The sequence below is a fragment of the Anticarsia gemmatalis genome, chromosome 26, assembly GCF_050436995.1.
Source record: "Anticarsia gemmatalis isolate Benzon Research Colony breed Stoneville strain chromosome 26, ilAntGemm2 primary, whole genome shotgun sequence".
In the NCBI taxonomy this organism is placed as follows: domain Eukaryota; kingdom Metazoa; phylum Arthropoda; class Insecta; order Lepidoptera; family Erebidae; genus Anticarsia; species Anticarsia gemmatalis.
In genome coordinates this window covers 7,674,862-7,692,817 of record NC_134770.1, presented here as the reverse complement: position 1 = coordinate 7,692,817, position 17,956 = coordinate 7,674,862, and the positions used below count along the sequence as shown (strand labels likewise).

Sequence of the window (17,956 nt, the reverse complement as noted above, 5' to 3'; positions counted from 1 at the left end):
ATATTAGTATAGATAAGTCTCGAGCATAACATATACTGCAAACTGTAAGAAAACAATTTATTTGATTTTCAAAAGATGCGGATCTCAATAGTGTTAATAATCTACAGAGATTAATATAATTCCTAATATAAGAATTGATTTATTAGTCGATAGATTGACAGTATTAAAACTCATCTATTAAAAGACTAGTCTTAATATTATCTCAAAGTTTATGGCCATAAAAAATAGCCCTGCCACACAAGCTCCTATTCAGAAAAGTAGTACAAAACTTTCAAACGTAAAATTTCGCTGAGAACTACTGCACCACAAAATTACATCAATTACGACTACTAATTAAAGCACTCCAAAACATAACTTGCATGATCAAACACTACGCTCAAAACTTTTGATCTGCACACAAATTTAATTAAACTATCGACCTCATCCCATCCCTACTCATTAATACTACTACTAATCGTATGGTTAGTGGTCAACCTAGTGTCAAAGTTGTTCAAGCCGTCGAAAGGCCTTTGACGTGGCTTAACGACTGTTATTTTAACAGACAACAACCGGGACCGACTTTTTACGTGCCCTCCGAAGCACGAAGACGTTTAGTTCAAATACCACTATGCGGTCACCCATCTATGGAATGACCGCGCCAAGGTTTACTTAACTCACAGATCGTTAACCGACCGGTGAGCGCAACTGGCTGGCGCTTCAAATAGTACTCATTAATAGCGCAGTGCAATTGTTTGCAAATTGAAATCGAAAACTTGTTTAATTAATGACCGTAGAGACGAACCGATGAGCCAATTAGTGAGGGCCACTCAATTATCGAGTTTTAAGTGTTAATACAACTAATTTTAATATAAATTCGATATTGTTATGGAATGTGGTTCGGTTTTTGATGATGCGGATTAATATAGAACGGTTTTAGTAGTGATGGGTGAATTTAATTATGTATTGTTTGATGTAGTTTATTAAATCGGTTTATTTATTGATCGTGTAGATAGACTGTTGTAAAGTTGATACTGAGAAGGTTTTGAAAATTATTACTGATGGACAGCCACCGTCAGATATAGTCATATGAAATATTCATTTTTCATGCGACAATATTAATTTTGTTATTGCTATTGGTCAACAAATAATACGCAACGATTGTAAAATGGATTTGAAATTTACTTTACATGTTGTTAATTGTGGATAAAAAACATTATTCTGTGGAATAAAAAACAAAATTAATTAGTACGATTTAATTTGTGAATTGGATATCACGAATGTGATCGAATTATTTTATATTATATGACAAGATTTTTACAGCTGATTTGCGCATGTTTTAATTTTCTTCTGACCAGCGCAATGTGAGGCTACATTACGTTACAGCAACAATATAATATAATATATAATATAATACACTCAGCGGCAGAAAAAGTGGCCCAAGCGCTTATCGTGAATTTGTAAACAAATTAAGTAATATATGAAAGATATATTGTTTGTAGTTGCGAAGTGATCTGTTTAGTGTTATGAAGTGTTGAATTTCAGATTAATTTAAGTGACGGATGACTTTTTCTAACAATGTGTGTTAGAACTGAATTCAGTGTTGATTCGAGAGGTCAGTTGAATTCTGTATTTTGAAATATTGCTGCACGGAAACGATTTTCTTTATGATTTTTATTGATTATTGGTCTATTTAGATTTTAGAAAAGATTTGAAGATGCCACTTACTGCTGAACAAGTGGCTTAGGTGGTCTTGTTGTCCGATCAGGGCCATTACCATTGAGAGGTGGCTGCATTTTTCAATGTATCGCGTACCACTTTAAGGTCTGCGATTAGGAGGTATCGTGAGACTGGTCTCTACACGCGGCGACCAGGAATTGGACGAACACGATGTACATTCGCAAGAGATGACCGATTTGTTAACCTCGAGGTGCCGAGAAACCGCTTTCTGACAGCGTTTGAGATTCACTAGAGGCTTCAAGCGGCACGCGGAGTCATTCTTAGTGAACGGAACATGAGGCGAAGGATAAAAGAACGTAATTTACGGGCAGGAAGACCAAACCGAGTACCAGAACTCGAGAGACACCATCGAGTTGCGCGATTACGATTTGCTCGTAAACATGTGAATTGGCTATCGACCAATGGAGCAAGTTCTTGTTAACCGATGAGTGCTGAGTAGCATTAAGAGCACCAAATGGTCGTGAGAGAGTGTAAAGACGCCATTAAGGACGGTTTTTTCCCAACACAACACGTCAGACGGTCAGTTACAAAGGAATGTCTGTTATGGTATGGAGAGGTGTATGTTTGGAGTCACGTACGGAGCTTGTCATCGTAGATCAGCGCCTAACAGCAGCCGGGTACATTGAAGAAATCTTCCAAAACCATTTTGTACCACTTATGGATTTCATTGGTCGGGAGGATTAACTCTAATGCAGTTTAATGCGCGCGCTCATAGCGCCCGCGTTGTGGAATCGCACCTTGCTGATATCGGGATTCAAAAACTGGCTTAGTCTGCTCGCAGTCCAGACATCAACCCCATAGAACATGTCTGGCACATGCTAAAAAACAATGTATGTGCACTGCCCAACCCACCAGAATCACTTGGTGAGCGAAGAACCGCTCTAGTCAGAGTGTGGGATAAAGTTCTTCAAGAAGTAATTAAAACATCCTCCAAAGCATGCCAGAATGCATGCAGGTCACCATAAATGCTAGAAGAGTTAACACGCGGTATAATCTAGATTTTTTCTTTGGTGCAGAATTAGTTTTTTGCAAAAACTTTCAAGAAGCGATTTCGACAAAAGCTGTATTTTTTAATTATTCCCATTTTTGATTAAAAATTACGACTATTTTGTGTAAATTGTAACTAAACTTGTGTATAAACTGTTTAACTAATAGTTATAGCCAAAATAATAACCATATATTGATATTCTAAAAAGTTTTATCGTAGTTTTGCTTTGGGCCACTTTTTCTGCCGCTGAGTGTAATATACAAAGAAAAGCCCACATCAGTCTCTATGTCTGTTTGTATGTATGTTTAGATCTTTAAAACTACGTAACGTATTTTGATGCGATTTTTTATATAGATAGGTTGATTCAAAATGTGAAACTGTTTCAGTGTAAAAGTCTTTTGTAAAACTCTATGTAACAGTATCAATGGCTTACTTTTCCACAGATGGGCTGCGAAAAGCTAAATACAGCCAAACCAATTAAACCATACAGCACAAAACATTCAAATAATAAAAATTACTTTCAAAAACAGTTCCATCGTGAAATTCATTTCATCCTTCACTCATCGTTATATTCCAAATCTGGATATTAATTGGAAAACCCTGGATAACTGGTAAAGCGTTATTGGATTTTTTAAACCGCCTCCTTTGCTGAAAAAAACTTTCAATATTTATTTTCCAATTTGTGTTTGGCGGAGGTTTTTTGGGCGGAAATATAGGGATGTTTGTTTAGTGTCCTGCCTTTGGGCGGATTCGATACTGTGTAGGACTGTATATATTCCGACTTCCCGGAATTTTTGCGGTATATCGAAATAGAATTGGTGTCTTAGATTTGAATTTCAGATCTAGGTTTTGTAATACAAAAATACATTACGTTAGTGAAAATATACAGTAACGTTACTACCTACTACTACAAAATTTTAAATGGCGGATTGATCGATATAGTACAATTGAATCGAGTATAAAACGCTATATAAATTGGTTTAAAAAGACAACTTTTTATGTTTGAAAAGACAACTCCCGCACTAAGAATTGCTCTTGTGTCACGGGGACTTTTACAAACATACAAACAACGGACACAAAGTACAACCAGACCCGAAACAATTATTTGAGGACCGCACAAATAATTGCTCCGTGTGGGAATCAAACCCACGGTCTCCCGACTCTACCCCTCCTGGTATCGGCGTGGCGACCTAAACCACTGCGCCACGGAGGCAGTCAAATTTTATTAATTATTTCCCTTACCTTTATCTCCCTTCAGTTCCACATTGCCCCTGTACCACACGATCCTGGCTGCCGGCTTGGCGTTCTTCACGAGACACTCCAGAGACACTTCCTCTCCCTCCTTCACCTCCAGCTTGGAGCTAGGTGGGTGATTCGTAATCTCTACTGCGTTCGGTGGTGCTGTAACAAAGAAATAGGAATTAGGCTTTTGTTTAAGATTTGATTATAGTTTTTTTTGTTCTTTAGATAATCTATAGGTAAGCTTTAGAACTATAGATTATCTAAAAAATCGAAGTATAGTGTTATATAGCCGAATATTGATTAATACGGTAACAAATGTGATAAATATACTATATTTACTTAGACGGTCAAAAGTTTCAACTAATTAAGACAAATAACAGCAGTTATATAAAAGTGTACTTTTAAGTGAAATACACAGTACTGAGTGAAAGGTAAAACTGAAAAGATTATTGTGGTTTAATACCAGAATTTGGGATTTCAAACTATAGAAATCTGTTTTCTACCTATAATATATTATCATCACAGTTCAATTTGGCGCATCCACAGCTCCTCTAGGTAAAGTGAAGACCAATATTTGAATTCCACAAAGAACTTGCCATACTTCGAATTCAATAAAGAAAAAAAATGGTATGCACTGACTTCTTTCTTATCAAGAAAGTAAAAAATCTAAGTTCAAATTTCAGAAAGCCAGAAGAAATATAACATTTTCTATATAGGTCTAAATATTTTCTTAAACAAATCACAATTAAAACACCATCAATCATCAATAAAAAGTTAGTAAGAGTTTATCACAAACCGGCATTATTCTAACAGTATAAATTATTATTAATCGCAATTTGGGGCTTCGTATTAAAAAATGGAGATCATAAATTAAAATATAATCCTCAGGGACTGGTTATTAGTGTAATTAATGTTTGAAGGTAGGAATTCTGTGATTGGACTAAAATTGTGGTTTAATCATAATCATCTTTTAACTGCACGTTTGGCGCAGTGGTTAACCTTGCTGCAATAACCGTAGCGCCGCGTGTGGTGGGTTCGAATCCCACCCGAGACAATTTTTTTTTGAAAAATAGATGTTGGCCAATTCTCAGACCTACTCAATATTTATGCTCACAAAGTTTCATGAGAATCGGTCAAGCCGTTTCGGAGGAGTAGGTACGGTAACGAAAACTGTGACGCGAGAATTTTATATATTAGATTTCCCAGAAATGTTCCTAAAATACTACGGTATTTGTTACTATAAGATTCTTGCCATACGTAAAGTTTACACACATTTAAAGAGATTAGGATAGCTCCCGGTTCACCCGAATTTATATATCTTCAAAGAATAACCTTATCAGTACTTATATAACAGACCGAAAGAAAGACCTCCGCATCTAACGACTACAAAAATACTCTTAAAGTTTTCCACAAACCCTAATAATAAAATAAGGTATTATAACATTTATCATGTAAGCAGTTTTCCAAAAACAGCTGGCGAGAGCTTAGTAAGATATAAATCGGATTGCACATCATTTGAATTCTTAACCGAAAAATGCGAGGTGAATTTTTCAATTTCAAAGTTGCAACCACTGGCTGTCTTTCACACCTGACTGATTTAGGTGCGGCATTCTTTGGGTTAATGTAGAATTTAGTGTACTTCAGAATTTATATATTAGAGGATACATAGAAAATACTAGCTTTTGCCTGCGACTTTGTAGGCGTGGTTTATGACTTAGGGCAAAATTTTCATACAATCTTTCATCCCCTATTTGGTCCCTTTGGGGGTAGAATTGGTCAAAATTCTTTCTTAGCAGATGCCTACGTCATAACATCTACCTGCATGCCAAATTTCAGCCCGATACATCTAGTGGTTTGGGCTGTGCGTTGATTGTCATTCAGTCGACTATTTAACCGTCGTGATGTACAATATGTACATGCCTAAATCAATATTAAAATCATAATATGTCTGTCATAAATCATACAGTATTATTTGAACTAGTATATGATATTAAATTGGATTCCAGTAGTTATCAAACAATAATATTACCTTAATATTAGAAATAACAAGCCAGATATTGAAATCTTTCTCATACTAGACAAAATAAATAAACCGAAATAACTACTTACAATAACATTTTGAAAAAGGCATTTATAATATTATAATCCGACAACTTAGTAGAGAGTCTTGGCATGTATGATTTATCTAGATTTAAAGTAATAATTCTAAGTATAGGGTTATGCAGATATCAAAGAACACCGCTTGGTACGATCTGTACAAACTTTCCTTGCCTCATTCTATTGGTTACCCCTATTGGGTATACATGTATGTATGTATACATACATTATATCTTTTCCGAAAAAGATATCTACACTAATATTATAAAGCTGAAGAGTTTGATTGTTTGTTCGTTCGTTTGTTTGAACGCGCTTATCTCGGGAACTATTGGTCCGATTTGAAAAATTCTTTTAGTTTTAGATAGCCCATTTATCGAGGAAGGCTATAGGCTGTCATTACGCTACGACCGATAGGAACAGAGTACCAGTGAAAAAATGTTACAAAAACGGGGAAAATTATGATTCTCTTATGTGACGCAAACGAAGTTGCGCGGTTCAGCTAGTTATGTATGTATGTAATTTCAAGGATTTCCAAAACAAAGAAGCTGTATCAAACAGGCCACCGTCAGCTGATTAATCCGGCAGGTTACCTACTGTTTTTCTGATTTCACGATTTTGTATACCACCGTCAGCCGCGTACTTTATAAAGTTCTCTACTAAGTTCTTAGACTATAAATCATTGTTATTCTTCATCAAAACGTTTGTTTTTTGAGCGAGTCAAATTATATCTTAAACTTTAGAATAAACCTGCCATTACCGTTTTGTAAGTACGTAGAAATGAACAAGTACGGTGTGAGTTATAAGAGGCAGCGAATAGCGATTTAGAGGAGCGATTATTAATCCTATCAAAAAGTAAATAATATAAATTATAAACATTGTAAGGTTGGGAACGACTAAATCGATGGTTCTTTTAGAAGCATAAATTGTCCTGATTATTGTTCAGAAGACTGCTAGACTAGATTATTTTCTGGGGTTTTTAAAGGCAAACTCCCACACTAAGAAGTACTCTCCTGGGCTTTTACAAAAATACAAACAACGGATACAAAGTACAACCAGACCAAAACAAGAATTTGTGGACCGCACAAATTAATTTTTCTTTCTGTATCGAACCCACGACCTTTCAACGCAGCAGCAGCGGAGTGGCAACCTTAACTACTGCACCACAAAGACAGTTATCTCACTATAATTCATCTTAACGTATTTTCAAGATATTTATCTAGTAGCCTAAGAACGATGCTAAATTTCAAAAGCCACGAAACATCGCCAACTAATTCTACTGAGGAAAGTTTCAAAATGTCTGGAGCCTGTAGCTCGCGCCTTGTAACCGGATATTACTCGGAGCACAAAGGTGGGAACCGGCTTTGTTGCGGTCCGCGTCACACTTTGTTATGTTTGAAAAAACTTGCTAGCAGCCTTGCTTCCGTTATACAACTAATTTAGGTTTCTGATTTTATTGAATTTGGTTTTCTGTTAGTCTAGTTTTATATAATCTGCGAGATAGTCGAGTGGTTGAGTTTGGGCCTCCGACGCAAATGGCTGTTCGAACCCGAGGTTCCGAGGTTCGAACACATCAATTACTTTTCAAAGTTATGTGTGTATTGTGAAGGAAAACATCGTGATGCAAGCTTCCATGCCTGAGAGTTCTTAAAACAGTTCTTAAAAGTATGCAAAGTTCCTAACCAGCACTTGGCCAGCATGGTGGACTCAAGGCCAAACCTTTTCTTATTACGGGAAGAGACCCTTGCCTAGCAGTGGGACATTAATGGGTTAAATTTATTTTTATTTTTGAATACTATTTTGCTAATCAAACGTAACTTCTTAATTATTTTATTTACTTTCCCCAAATTACAAGCAAATACTACGGTTGATCAGCTGTTTTCTCAAATACAGTAGGTATTAAGAACAAGTACCTATTCGCTACACAATACATTCCATCAATACACTATGAATGCCTTTTGTGGCCCGTTATGGCTTCCGTTACCATGGCAACGGCGGGAGGGAATAGGGAAATACGAACAATAAAATATGTATTAGATAATAGTAGGAAATATAGTGTTGAGGCAATATAGAGTTTAATATGAGACGAGTTTCTTTACACGTGTAGTGTAATGCTATTTTATTTATTTATTTATTAGCAGGCATGCAGTTGTATACAACTGGTTCTTGACTGCCTCCGTGGCGCAGTGGTTTAGGTCGCCACGCCGATACCACTGCAACGGGAGGTCGTGGGTTCGATTCCCACACGGAGCAATTATTTGTGCGATCCACAAATAATTGCTTCGGGTCTGGTTGTGCTTTGTGTCCGTTGTTTGTATGTTTGTAAAAGTCCCCGCGACACAAGAGCAATTCTTAGTGCGGGAGTTGTCTTTTTAAAGAAGTTGTCTTTTTTTAAAGAAGGTTAATGCCTGTATCCTGGTAGTTCACTATGATGTAATCATTCATTAAACAAATATTTGTCCAGTCTATTTTTGAATTGATTGACAGTTTCAGCTTCGACTACATTCTTTGGAAGTTTGTGTTATTTTGTGTTGAAAAATGTCAAAGGTGAGATGATACGTCATATACAGCAGTGCAATTCTCTACAGTTGGTACTAACGAGTATCGAGAGTTTGACATTTAAAATGTACTGTAAAATAAGCCGCTAGCCGATAGTTAGCCGATTGTCAATATTCGATAGTGGTAGAGAATCACGGTGGAGTTTTGTATCAAAATAGAATAAAACACAAAACCTAAACCACTGCGCGACGAAGACTGACTTCGTGGCGCAGTGGTTTAGGTCACAATGCCGCTACCATTGCGACGGGAGGTCGTGGGTTCGATTCCCACACGGGACAATTATTTGTATGATCCACAAATCATTGTTCCGGGTCCAGGTGTACTTTGCGTCCGTTGTTTGTATGTTTGTAAAAGTCCCCGGGACAGAAGAGGAATTCTTATTGCGGGAGTTGCAAAAAAAAAATTAGACCAGCTTGACGGCTTTTGGATAAATGCTAGATAACTTATCCTATAGCTAGTCATAGAAAATGTTAGAAAAATAATATCATGATTCAACCTGATTAAGTAAAAGATATTTTTTGAATTTTGATCCGTCGACATCGCTGTCAATAGGTAACGTAACCAAAAGGCTACATAATTAAATATCAAGCTCTTTTCTAAATCGCATGTTCAAAAACTAGATTACTACTACCTTTATAAGTTTGCACGATTACCCATCAAAAGACATTTCTTATCTAAGTTCATACGACACGGTTTGTTATTCTATTCCGGAATATTCCCAAAAATACTACGGCTCATTACCCATTCACAGACAGTACAAACATTTTCTAAACAAAGTAACAACTACTACGTTAGTCCCTTTACTTTCTTTCTTTCCGGAAAGTTCGGGAAATGCCCAGAATAAGTGATGGATGGCCAATTCTGAAATTAGGGAGTCTTTGGGTCATTAGGGAACAGCTGATGTTTTTATTATAAAGTTTTTAAAGGGTTGCGGAATTGACTTGTGAGGGGCTGTTTTGTTTTTGTTTATTTTGCCGTAAAGAATTTCGAATTTTTTTGTTAGTTAGGTACTTGGTGAAAGTATAATATTTGTTGTGCTGGTGTTCTGATATAGTTCGCTAAACAGATATAATACAAGAACAAATTAAAGGTAATCTTGTCCAAGAGCACAAATTTGTCTTTTTGCTTTTTTTCAAAACACATAACCCTTCTTTCGTTATGCAGTCAGGTAAAGACGGATCCATGTAATGAAGTCCTAAACGCAATCAGGTTAAAAAAAATAACAAATTTAATACCCGTAAAAGTGCAGACACTACAAACATGTATCATTTAAAGGTCATATATTCCAACCTTCAATTTACATCAAACTCAATCCATATGTGTAACATAGTTTAATCCGAACCCAAAAAAGTTTCAAACAGAATCCTCAAGAGAACACAAGAAAACCTAGAAGAATCTTGCAAAACATTACGTTAAGCGAAAGTCTTGTACAACAGAATCTAATAAGAACAAAACAAGCAAGTTTTGGAGAATAGATTTAAATAATTCCGTAATCCAATTGCGAAGGAACAATTCCCGTGGACCCCTAAAACGAAAAAACACAAAAGGGTTCCGTCGATCGAAATGTGCCAGGTTAATAATGCAATTAGAAGTGCCGCTTGTACGGTTCGGGTGTGGTCTGAGTTGTAGTCGAAAGCGGGGATGTAGAAAAAATGCAGAACTTGTAACATTTGCTGTTTTAGAGAAATATAAGGATGTATTAATTGAATTTTCAAGTACTAATGAGAGGATTGATAATATAGTGATGAGGAATTCATGTTAATATTAATCATCTGCAATCTAAAAATCTGCAAGTTTGTTTGCGACCATAGTAAATGCGATCAAGCTGAAACATTTAGGAAACCAAATCAATTATAATTTCGTTTATCTCTGTGTAAAATAAAGAAATAACATTTTTTTTGTAAGTATATTATTACAAGGCTTTAGGAATAATCAAACCAATGATGCAAATGACAAACGGTACACAGAATCACCCAAAATCGCCACTTTCACCCCTATTTCCTTCCCAACCTTACACGTGCCAATCAATTACCTAAAAACGCTCATACTCCCCGCTCGTCGCTCTTACTGGGACCGCACCAATCCACTAAAAGCCACTTCTGACCATGAGAAAAGGTAATTATTGACTTTTTCAACTTCCTTCCCCGACGCCTGGCGAAAGTAGATAAGGCTCCCTAATTAAAACCCGGCGTGTAGTTCTTTTCGGTAGCGAGGGTTGGAAAAGAAAAAGATAGATATCTTTTTGGCTAGTCTTAGGCCTTTAGGGTTGAACGTGGGGTTTAGTCTATGCAGGCTTGGGTATGGCTTGAAAAGTTCGATGTTGAGAAAGGTGTGAATAACGATAAAGGGGTAGCAAGTAGCAAGGTTAAGAACTAGCTTTATTGGATTAAAATTTTATGGATTTAATATACAGAATTTGGTCAAAAAATTAAAAGATTGGATTGTGGAAAAGTTTTTCTATAACTGCTTTGAATTCGATGATTCTGTAAAACAATATATCTAGGTATTTAATGTTGTAAATAAATTACTATTGCCTATTTATAAGCAAACAAACCCATTTTTTGTTGTAAAAAATATTCCCATTTCAAATAAACTGCACCTTCAAATGCCAAAATCTAAAGGTTAATGTCACCATGTCTATACAATGTCTTGTTTTACTATAATACTGTAATTAATCTCCGCAAGTAAATCCTGGTCCCCGGCTAGACGGTGACCGCTAGTAAATCTCCATACAAACATACATATATACATGTATATAGTAGCAAGAAATTAGGTTACATGTGCATAGTTATCGAGAACCGACAATTGTATTAGGGGTTGTAATTTAACCAATATATTGGTGTAATTGTAGAATAGTACCGGGTTCGAATTTCGGGTTAAAATAACTTGTGAAACAGCATGCTTTGTAAACGAAGGAATGATTTACTCATTTAGGTCAAATATTGACACTTAGGTCATTACAATTACTGAATCTACTACTAGCTCGGAAAAGGGGTGCAGCCTTATGAGAAGAGCTAGCAAAATGTATACAATACGTTTCGCCATTAACAATGTTAGTCCCATGTAAAATAACGAGCCTATTGCCATATCGTTATCTTGGCCTGCTATTGACAATTGGAAAAACTTAATAGCATTTTGCCCGACCCGGGATTGGAAATCGAGACCTCGTGATCTGTAGTCGTAAACACTACCACCCAGACCACTGTATGAGGCAAGCAATAGTATTGTAGACAACATTTTTGGGGTAAAGAATAAACCTAGCCTATCTTTCTTCAAATATCATTAAATCTAGCCATTTCGGTTTACCACTGATAAATCAGTCAGCAAAACCTTTTGTACTATGAAAATATACGTATAATACAAGTTATTCTAAATGAAATTCTCCCTCAATATACCACAAGTCTAAATAAATACGGGTCAGTAATTATTTCACAATAAGGTCCTACCGTATCCCAATAAACAAGAAAACGTATACAATAGAGCAACGCAAATAACTTCTGCAGGGTAAATAGAGCTTTAATATAATGGAGAAAAGGTTTTTATTTGTTTGAAGTATATTGTAAAAATAGGTATAATATTGCTGTAAATCTGATCACGAGGTACTTAGCTTAAGTGACCTCTGGTGGTTGGAAACGGAACTAGTATAGTCGTAGTTTAATTAATAAAATCTAAAACGTTGATAGCGATGAATAGGCATTAATAGCGTGGTATAGGGTTTGTTTGCTTGTCATTCTTTCTTTAAGATTAAACGACTTAACCAATTTGGACTAAATTCGGCAGGAAAAAAGACTGATACAGGGTACTAGAGAAGCCTTTTGAGGTACCAATCAATAATTTCCCTGGTTCGAATCAGGTAGTTAGATACAACAGGACACTGATTTCGGCAAAAAACCGTATGAAAGTTATTGCCATATTTTGTATTTAATCTATACTAATATTATAAAGCTGAAGAGTTTGTTTGTTTGTTTGTTTGAACGCGCTAATCTCAGGAACTACTGGGCTGATTTGAAAAATTCTTTCACTGTTAGATAGCCCATTTATCGAGGAAAGCTTTAGGCTATATATCATCACGCTACGACCAATAGGAACAGAGTACCAGCAAAAAATGTTACAAAAGCGGGGAAAATTATGACTCATTCTCTCTTTTGTGACGCAAGCGAAGTTGCGCGGGTCAGCTAGTTTATTACATGACGCCTAAATTTAACATACCCAAGAGGGTAGACAGAGGGGTATTAAATACACCAGCCATTTAGTATATTATGTTACTTGTTAGTAAACTGTATCTACATTAAAAGTACTTTTCAAAGAAGTCAATTGTAACGTTTTAAAAATATCCCTACGAAGCCACAGTCCAGCCACATCCTGGCCGAAACGAAACCTACCATTGATTCATCCACATACACATCACAAAGGACACATAAAACAAACATTATCCAAACCAATATCACCTTTATGTCTTTACAATAAGTACTAAATCCGTACATCAGGATCATCGCCTCAGGCTTTTAATAAACAACGCAATATATTGACACGACTCAAAGGTACAAGGCAGATTCGGAATAAAAGAAAAAGCGAAAAAAAGCCAAAAGCGAAAACATCGGGGACGCTTTTTGTCAAAAAGCTTTTTTTGGACTTGCGAGTGTTTTTGCAAAGGCTCTGTTTTCAGATACCGAAAGAATTGAGTCGATATTGAAATTTAAACTGAAATGCAGTTTAATTTCTTTGGGTTGAAATTTTGCTGTCTTCTTGTTAAATGTTGCTATTCTCTTTAGAAAATGGAAAAGACCAAAGTATGCTGCTAATATGAACAAATTTTATTTGCCAGACATACAGTTATATTGTGAACTATCTCGTTTAGCAGCTGGTGGTGTATCCGACTCTCGTGTTCTATTCCCGGGTCGGAAAAAGAGCTATTAGTCTTTTTATTTGTATATTTTAAACTTCATATACATGTGTATAAAAATGCCAAACGCATTATCTACCAGTCTACCTTAGGATGCTTTTTCTTATTTCCATAAGTATACTTTTCTATTAATATAGTTCTATTAATTAATTTGGTATCGTGGACATGACACTTGGACACATAAACAAAGTCCTGCACAGTTGGCTGGTTTCAACAAACTAGCCGCTGTAGCCAAATATCGCCATAAAGAAAATCACACTTTTGGATATAACCGGCATAATATTAGGTCCGGGAAAAAGTATTTTCGCATTATTGTATGTATAAACTTGTAATTAAATCTCTTTGGCTTCAAGTATCACAAATGAGTACACGGTTCATTAGATTTCTCTCAGTGAGCTCGTGAGGTACCCAAATATCGAGTTTTTTTGTGTAGAGAAAAGATTTTATTACAAGTTCATACATACTATAATGCGATAAGACTTTTTCCCCGATCTAATATTACATATGTATGTATAATATAATTATAATTCCAAAGTAAAGTCTTCACGCGAAGTTTATATAATCTTTCAATCATATTAAACACCCACTCGGAGTTATTCTTGAAACCTCATGTCAATTATTTAAGTTAAATTACATTCTTAGAAACGTTTACCCACGCTTTTAAAATACATATATAATGCCAGGATTTCTCTGTAATTTTACTTGGGTTAATAAATTAGATTTACTTTGGGTTTTCTTTAATGTTTTGGTATAACAACTAAGATTTTTTTAGGGAGATCAAAGATAGAATCAATTTCTAATTATCACTACAAATGTATGGTGCTTACGAAAACTTGTTTTTAAAAGCCAAAGTTTATTCGTTGCTATAAGATACGGATTTCTTCCGTTTTATATAAATTTTATAATTACGAAAATGACTTTAGTTTTACCAAAATCTGTTAAGCAGTTTTGTGTAACAGGGCAATAAACATTCTGATTAATTTTTTATTCGTAATTATTACAGTTTATATCGAATTCGTGAAGTTATAGCATACGGACTTATAATTTCCTTAAAAACGTTTAAACACACACCAGTTTCTACTCTTTTCACATCATATTTACATACTTATTCAACTGCTAAGTACCTTTACAACTCAATTAAGAACTTATTCAAGTTTAAGGGCCGATATATCGAAACGATCTCGTTTTAAAAGGGTTCCTATCAATACAGATTTTATCTCAAAGCCCTTTTGAAAACTTATTTTGGAGGGACTTTATATGGTCAAGTTTGAATGCACATTTTAATTTGAAAAGGAAATATGGTCGTATTTACTTTGCTCGTTTTAAATACGTTTCTATTTCTTTTTCTACCAAATTCAATGAATATTACCTACCTAGTATTTTTTTGTTATTTAGAAGTTAATGCAAAGTATTATGTGTAGTCAAATTAACGTTACTGCTTGTAATAGTGAAGATTTATTTTTCAGATGTATATATGTATAACACCTAGTCACTTACTAGTTCCTAACTCTTGGACTTTCGCTTTGTATATTGACATCGTAATATAAATTAACATTCAAAAAGTACCTATAGTAGCAATCAGCCAGTGGAATCTGCACTGAATGGTGAGGTAATCCATGTAAGATGGATAACCTTAGTAGGTAAGATAGATTGGCTTATCTGTAGCGAATCTCTACAGTCGGTAGGCACTGTCGAGTATCGAAAGTTTGACATTTAAAATGTACTGCCGAAATAGTTCCTGCGATGCCCGCTAGCGGCGCTGATCACGTTTTCATACAAAATTTCTCGATAGCTAGCCAGTTGTCGCTGGTCGATAGTGTCTATTCGAGCTACTGAATCATAAAATTAGGCGGTAAGCAAGAAAAAATTGTAGCAATTAGATGTTAAACAACGCAATTCTATTAGTCAGAGCTCTCTTCAGATACCGAGTGGCTAACTCATACATTTCTCGTAGAAACACAGCCTAAAGGTTTCAAAATCGATGCATACTAAAGCACAACTACAATTTGTATGTATGTTTGCAAAGGAATATACCCTTTTGTCCTACTTGAAATGTTGCATACAAAGCACTGTCTCGGACAGTAGTCGAAACGGAATGCTTTCTCAATGTGCCACTTATACAGTTGGGCTAGAATTCTTTTGAAAGTTTCAATTTGTGCTCAAGGGGACAGATTAAAAGGTTAGTTAAGGTCGGTTTGCTGTCATCATTAGTCCAAAAATGTATGAAATGAACTAAATGTGTAATCAAGTGGCGTTCTCTGGTCTATACCTGCTCCTAAAGGAAGAATGCGTGATTTTATGTGTCTATGTACCAGTCCAACAATATAAATAAATACTAAGCATTACTGTGCAAACAACTATCTATGGATAGCAAAAATATTTGTTCCCTGTCTGGGATCGAACTCACGATCAAAAGCTGTGGTAGCGTAGTAACCACTTCAGCCATTGCGTTACGGAAGCCACCGAAAAATTTCGAATATGTATTTCGAGCCCGGCTACACGTTTTATCAGCTTCTATATTACCCAAAATCATATCACAATAGCTGTATATATTAACGATAAACATACCCATAAATCCACAATCAGATAAAATTCAAAACTGCACATTTAAAGTTATACATACATAAAATCACGCCTTCTTCCTATAGGGGTAGGCAGCGACCAGAGAACGCCACTTGGTACGATCCTTACAACCTTTGCTTTAATTCACATGGGTACATACATGTTGTCATACAGGACCGCCGGTTACGAGTACTACGCACCTGACCTTTTTTTACAAGACATCACAGATATTATGACATCAATAATATCACGCCTTTTTCCCACAAATAAAAGAAATTACATTTATTAAAAATGAGAAAATAAAGACACTTTAATATTGAAACTAATTTAGCAGATACCATACCCTATTGTACGAGATATAACAATAAACACGCATATAACTCCACGATCAGATAAAATTTCAAAATGGCGCATTTAAAATCAAATTCAAATATTCCTATTGCAGTATGTTCTTTATCGGAATCAAGGCGAGTCAAGGAGACTATTTTCAAGTTTCCATTGCCAAGTCCTGATATGCATCAGAACTAAACTTGGCAAGAACCCAAGTACAATTGTTTAATTTTTAGTTTTATACTCTCTGGCTGCGTTCGTCTATCGATCTCTTTGACTTAGTCCTATTTTGTTTAAAGCTAAGTGGTGTTTGTAGATTGCCAAGTTTTTGGAGAAAAAAAGACTTTGACATTACTAAATGCTGAGTCACTACATACCATTCATTAAATGTTTAAAATTGATACGAAAAATTACCACTAAAAATTCTGTTAAAAACAAAATAATGTTTGGAAATGACTTCTTCTTCTTATCGTATGGTTAGTGGTCAACCTAGTGTCAAAGTTGTTCAAGCCGCCCGAAAGGCCTTTGACATGGCTTAAATGACTTACGAAATGACTTACGGTCAGCTAGTGGTACAGCCAGGAAGAAAGAGAGAAAGAGAATGCGTTACCAATACAATAGGTATTAACTATCGCCAACTAAAAATAGATCGAAATACTATAACTCCATAAAAAATAAAGAAAATTATTACTACATTAAAGTCAGTCATAAAAAACTTAACCGACTTATCGATATTTTCGTCGCGTAATTAATGAGAGTGCCTCCACACCGTCAATAAAACGGACAGCACTTAAATATGACTTATTGCAGTTCAACTTTAATATGTAAAGAGACGACATTACTATAAATTTATTTTATTTTCTCACATTGATTTAATGGTGCCTTTTAATAAAATACGATTAAAATATTATGACTTAACTAAGATATCTTCTTGAAAACCAATTTGCTGGCGAGAAATCGTAAATAATATTTATAATTGTCTTATTTTAATACTAGCTGAATATCCGGCTACGCTCGCGTATAAAAGTTAAACCCAGTTTCAACCCTTTAAGGGTAGAGTTTTTAAAAAGTAACGTATATTTTGATATCATGCCTTCAACCATCACAATTTTGTCAAATATGGATTCAAAATACTAAGTAAAACTAAGTAGGTACTAAGTACAGTTCAAAAAAAGTGATCCGATTAAAACAATTGTATAATCTTTCTTACACATGAAAAAGCATGATAAATCAAACCAAAGAAAAAATGAAATTGTATTTTTAACCCCATGGTTTTCCTTCTACCTTCGCAGAAACAGCAAAATAAAAATTAATTACGGCATTTCATCCTTCACAAAATTAAAATTACGTACTTTCACCGCAAAAATGTATTCATCATAGAAAATAAAAACCCTCGAGATATAATTAAAATATTACCCCTTTTTAGACTTAAATATTTTCGTACGAACATCGACCGTTTTGGCAAAACAATGTTTCTCGTTAGCAAATGTTTTTCAAAAATATTCATCCCTAAATCAACTTTTAATTAGACTTAGAAATTACTTATTCGTCTTTAAATTGTA

The 17,956-nt window shown here is 35.2% G+C and overlaps 1 protein-coding gene across 2 annotated transcripts in view; it reads right to left on the bottom strand.

Moving 5' to 3' along the window:
* The window catches only part of sns (nephrin adhesion molecule sticks and stones), a 279,269-nt gene that overhangs the window by 119,472 nt on the left and 141,841 nt on the right, over window positions 1–17,956 (bottom strand). For both annotated transcript variants that reach the window (XM_076131563.1, XM_076131564.1), the window contains exon 5: window positions 3,947–4,105. In XM_076131563.1, coding sequence (XP_075987678.1) covers window positions 3,947–4,105 — 159 coding nt within the window. The remainder of the gene's footprint in view (window positions 1–3,946; window positions 4,106–17,956) is intronic.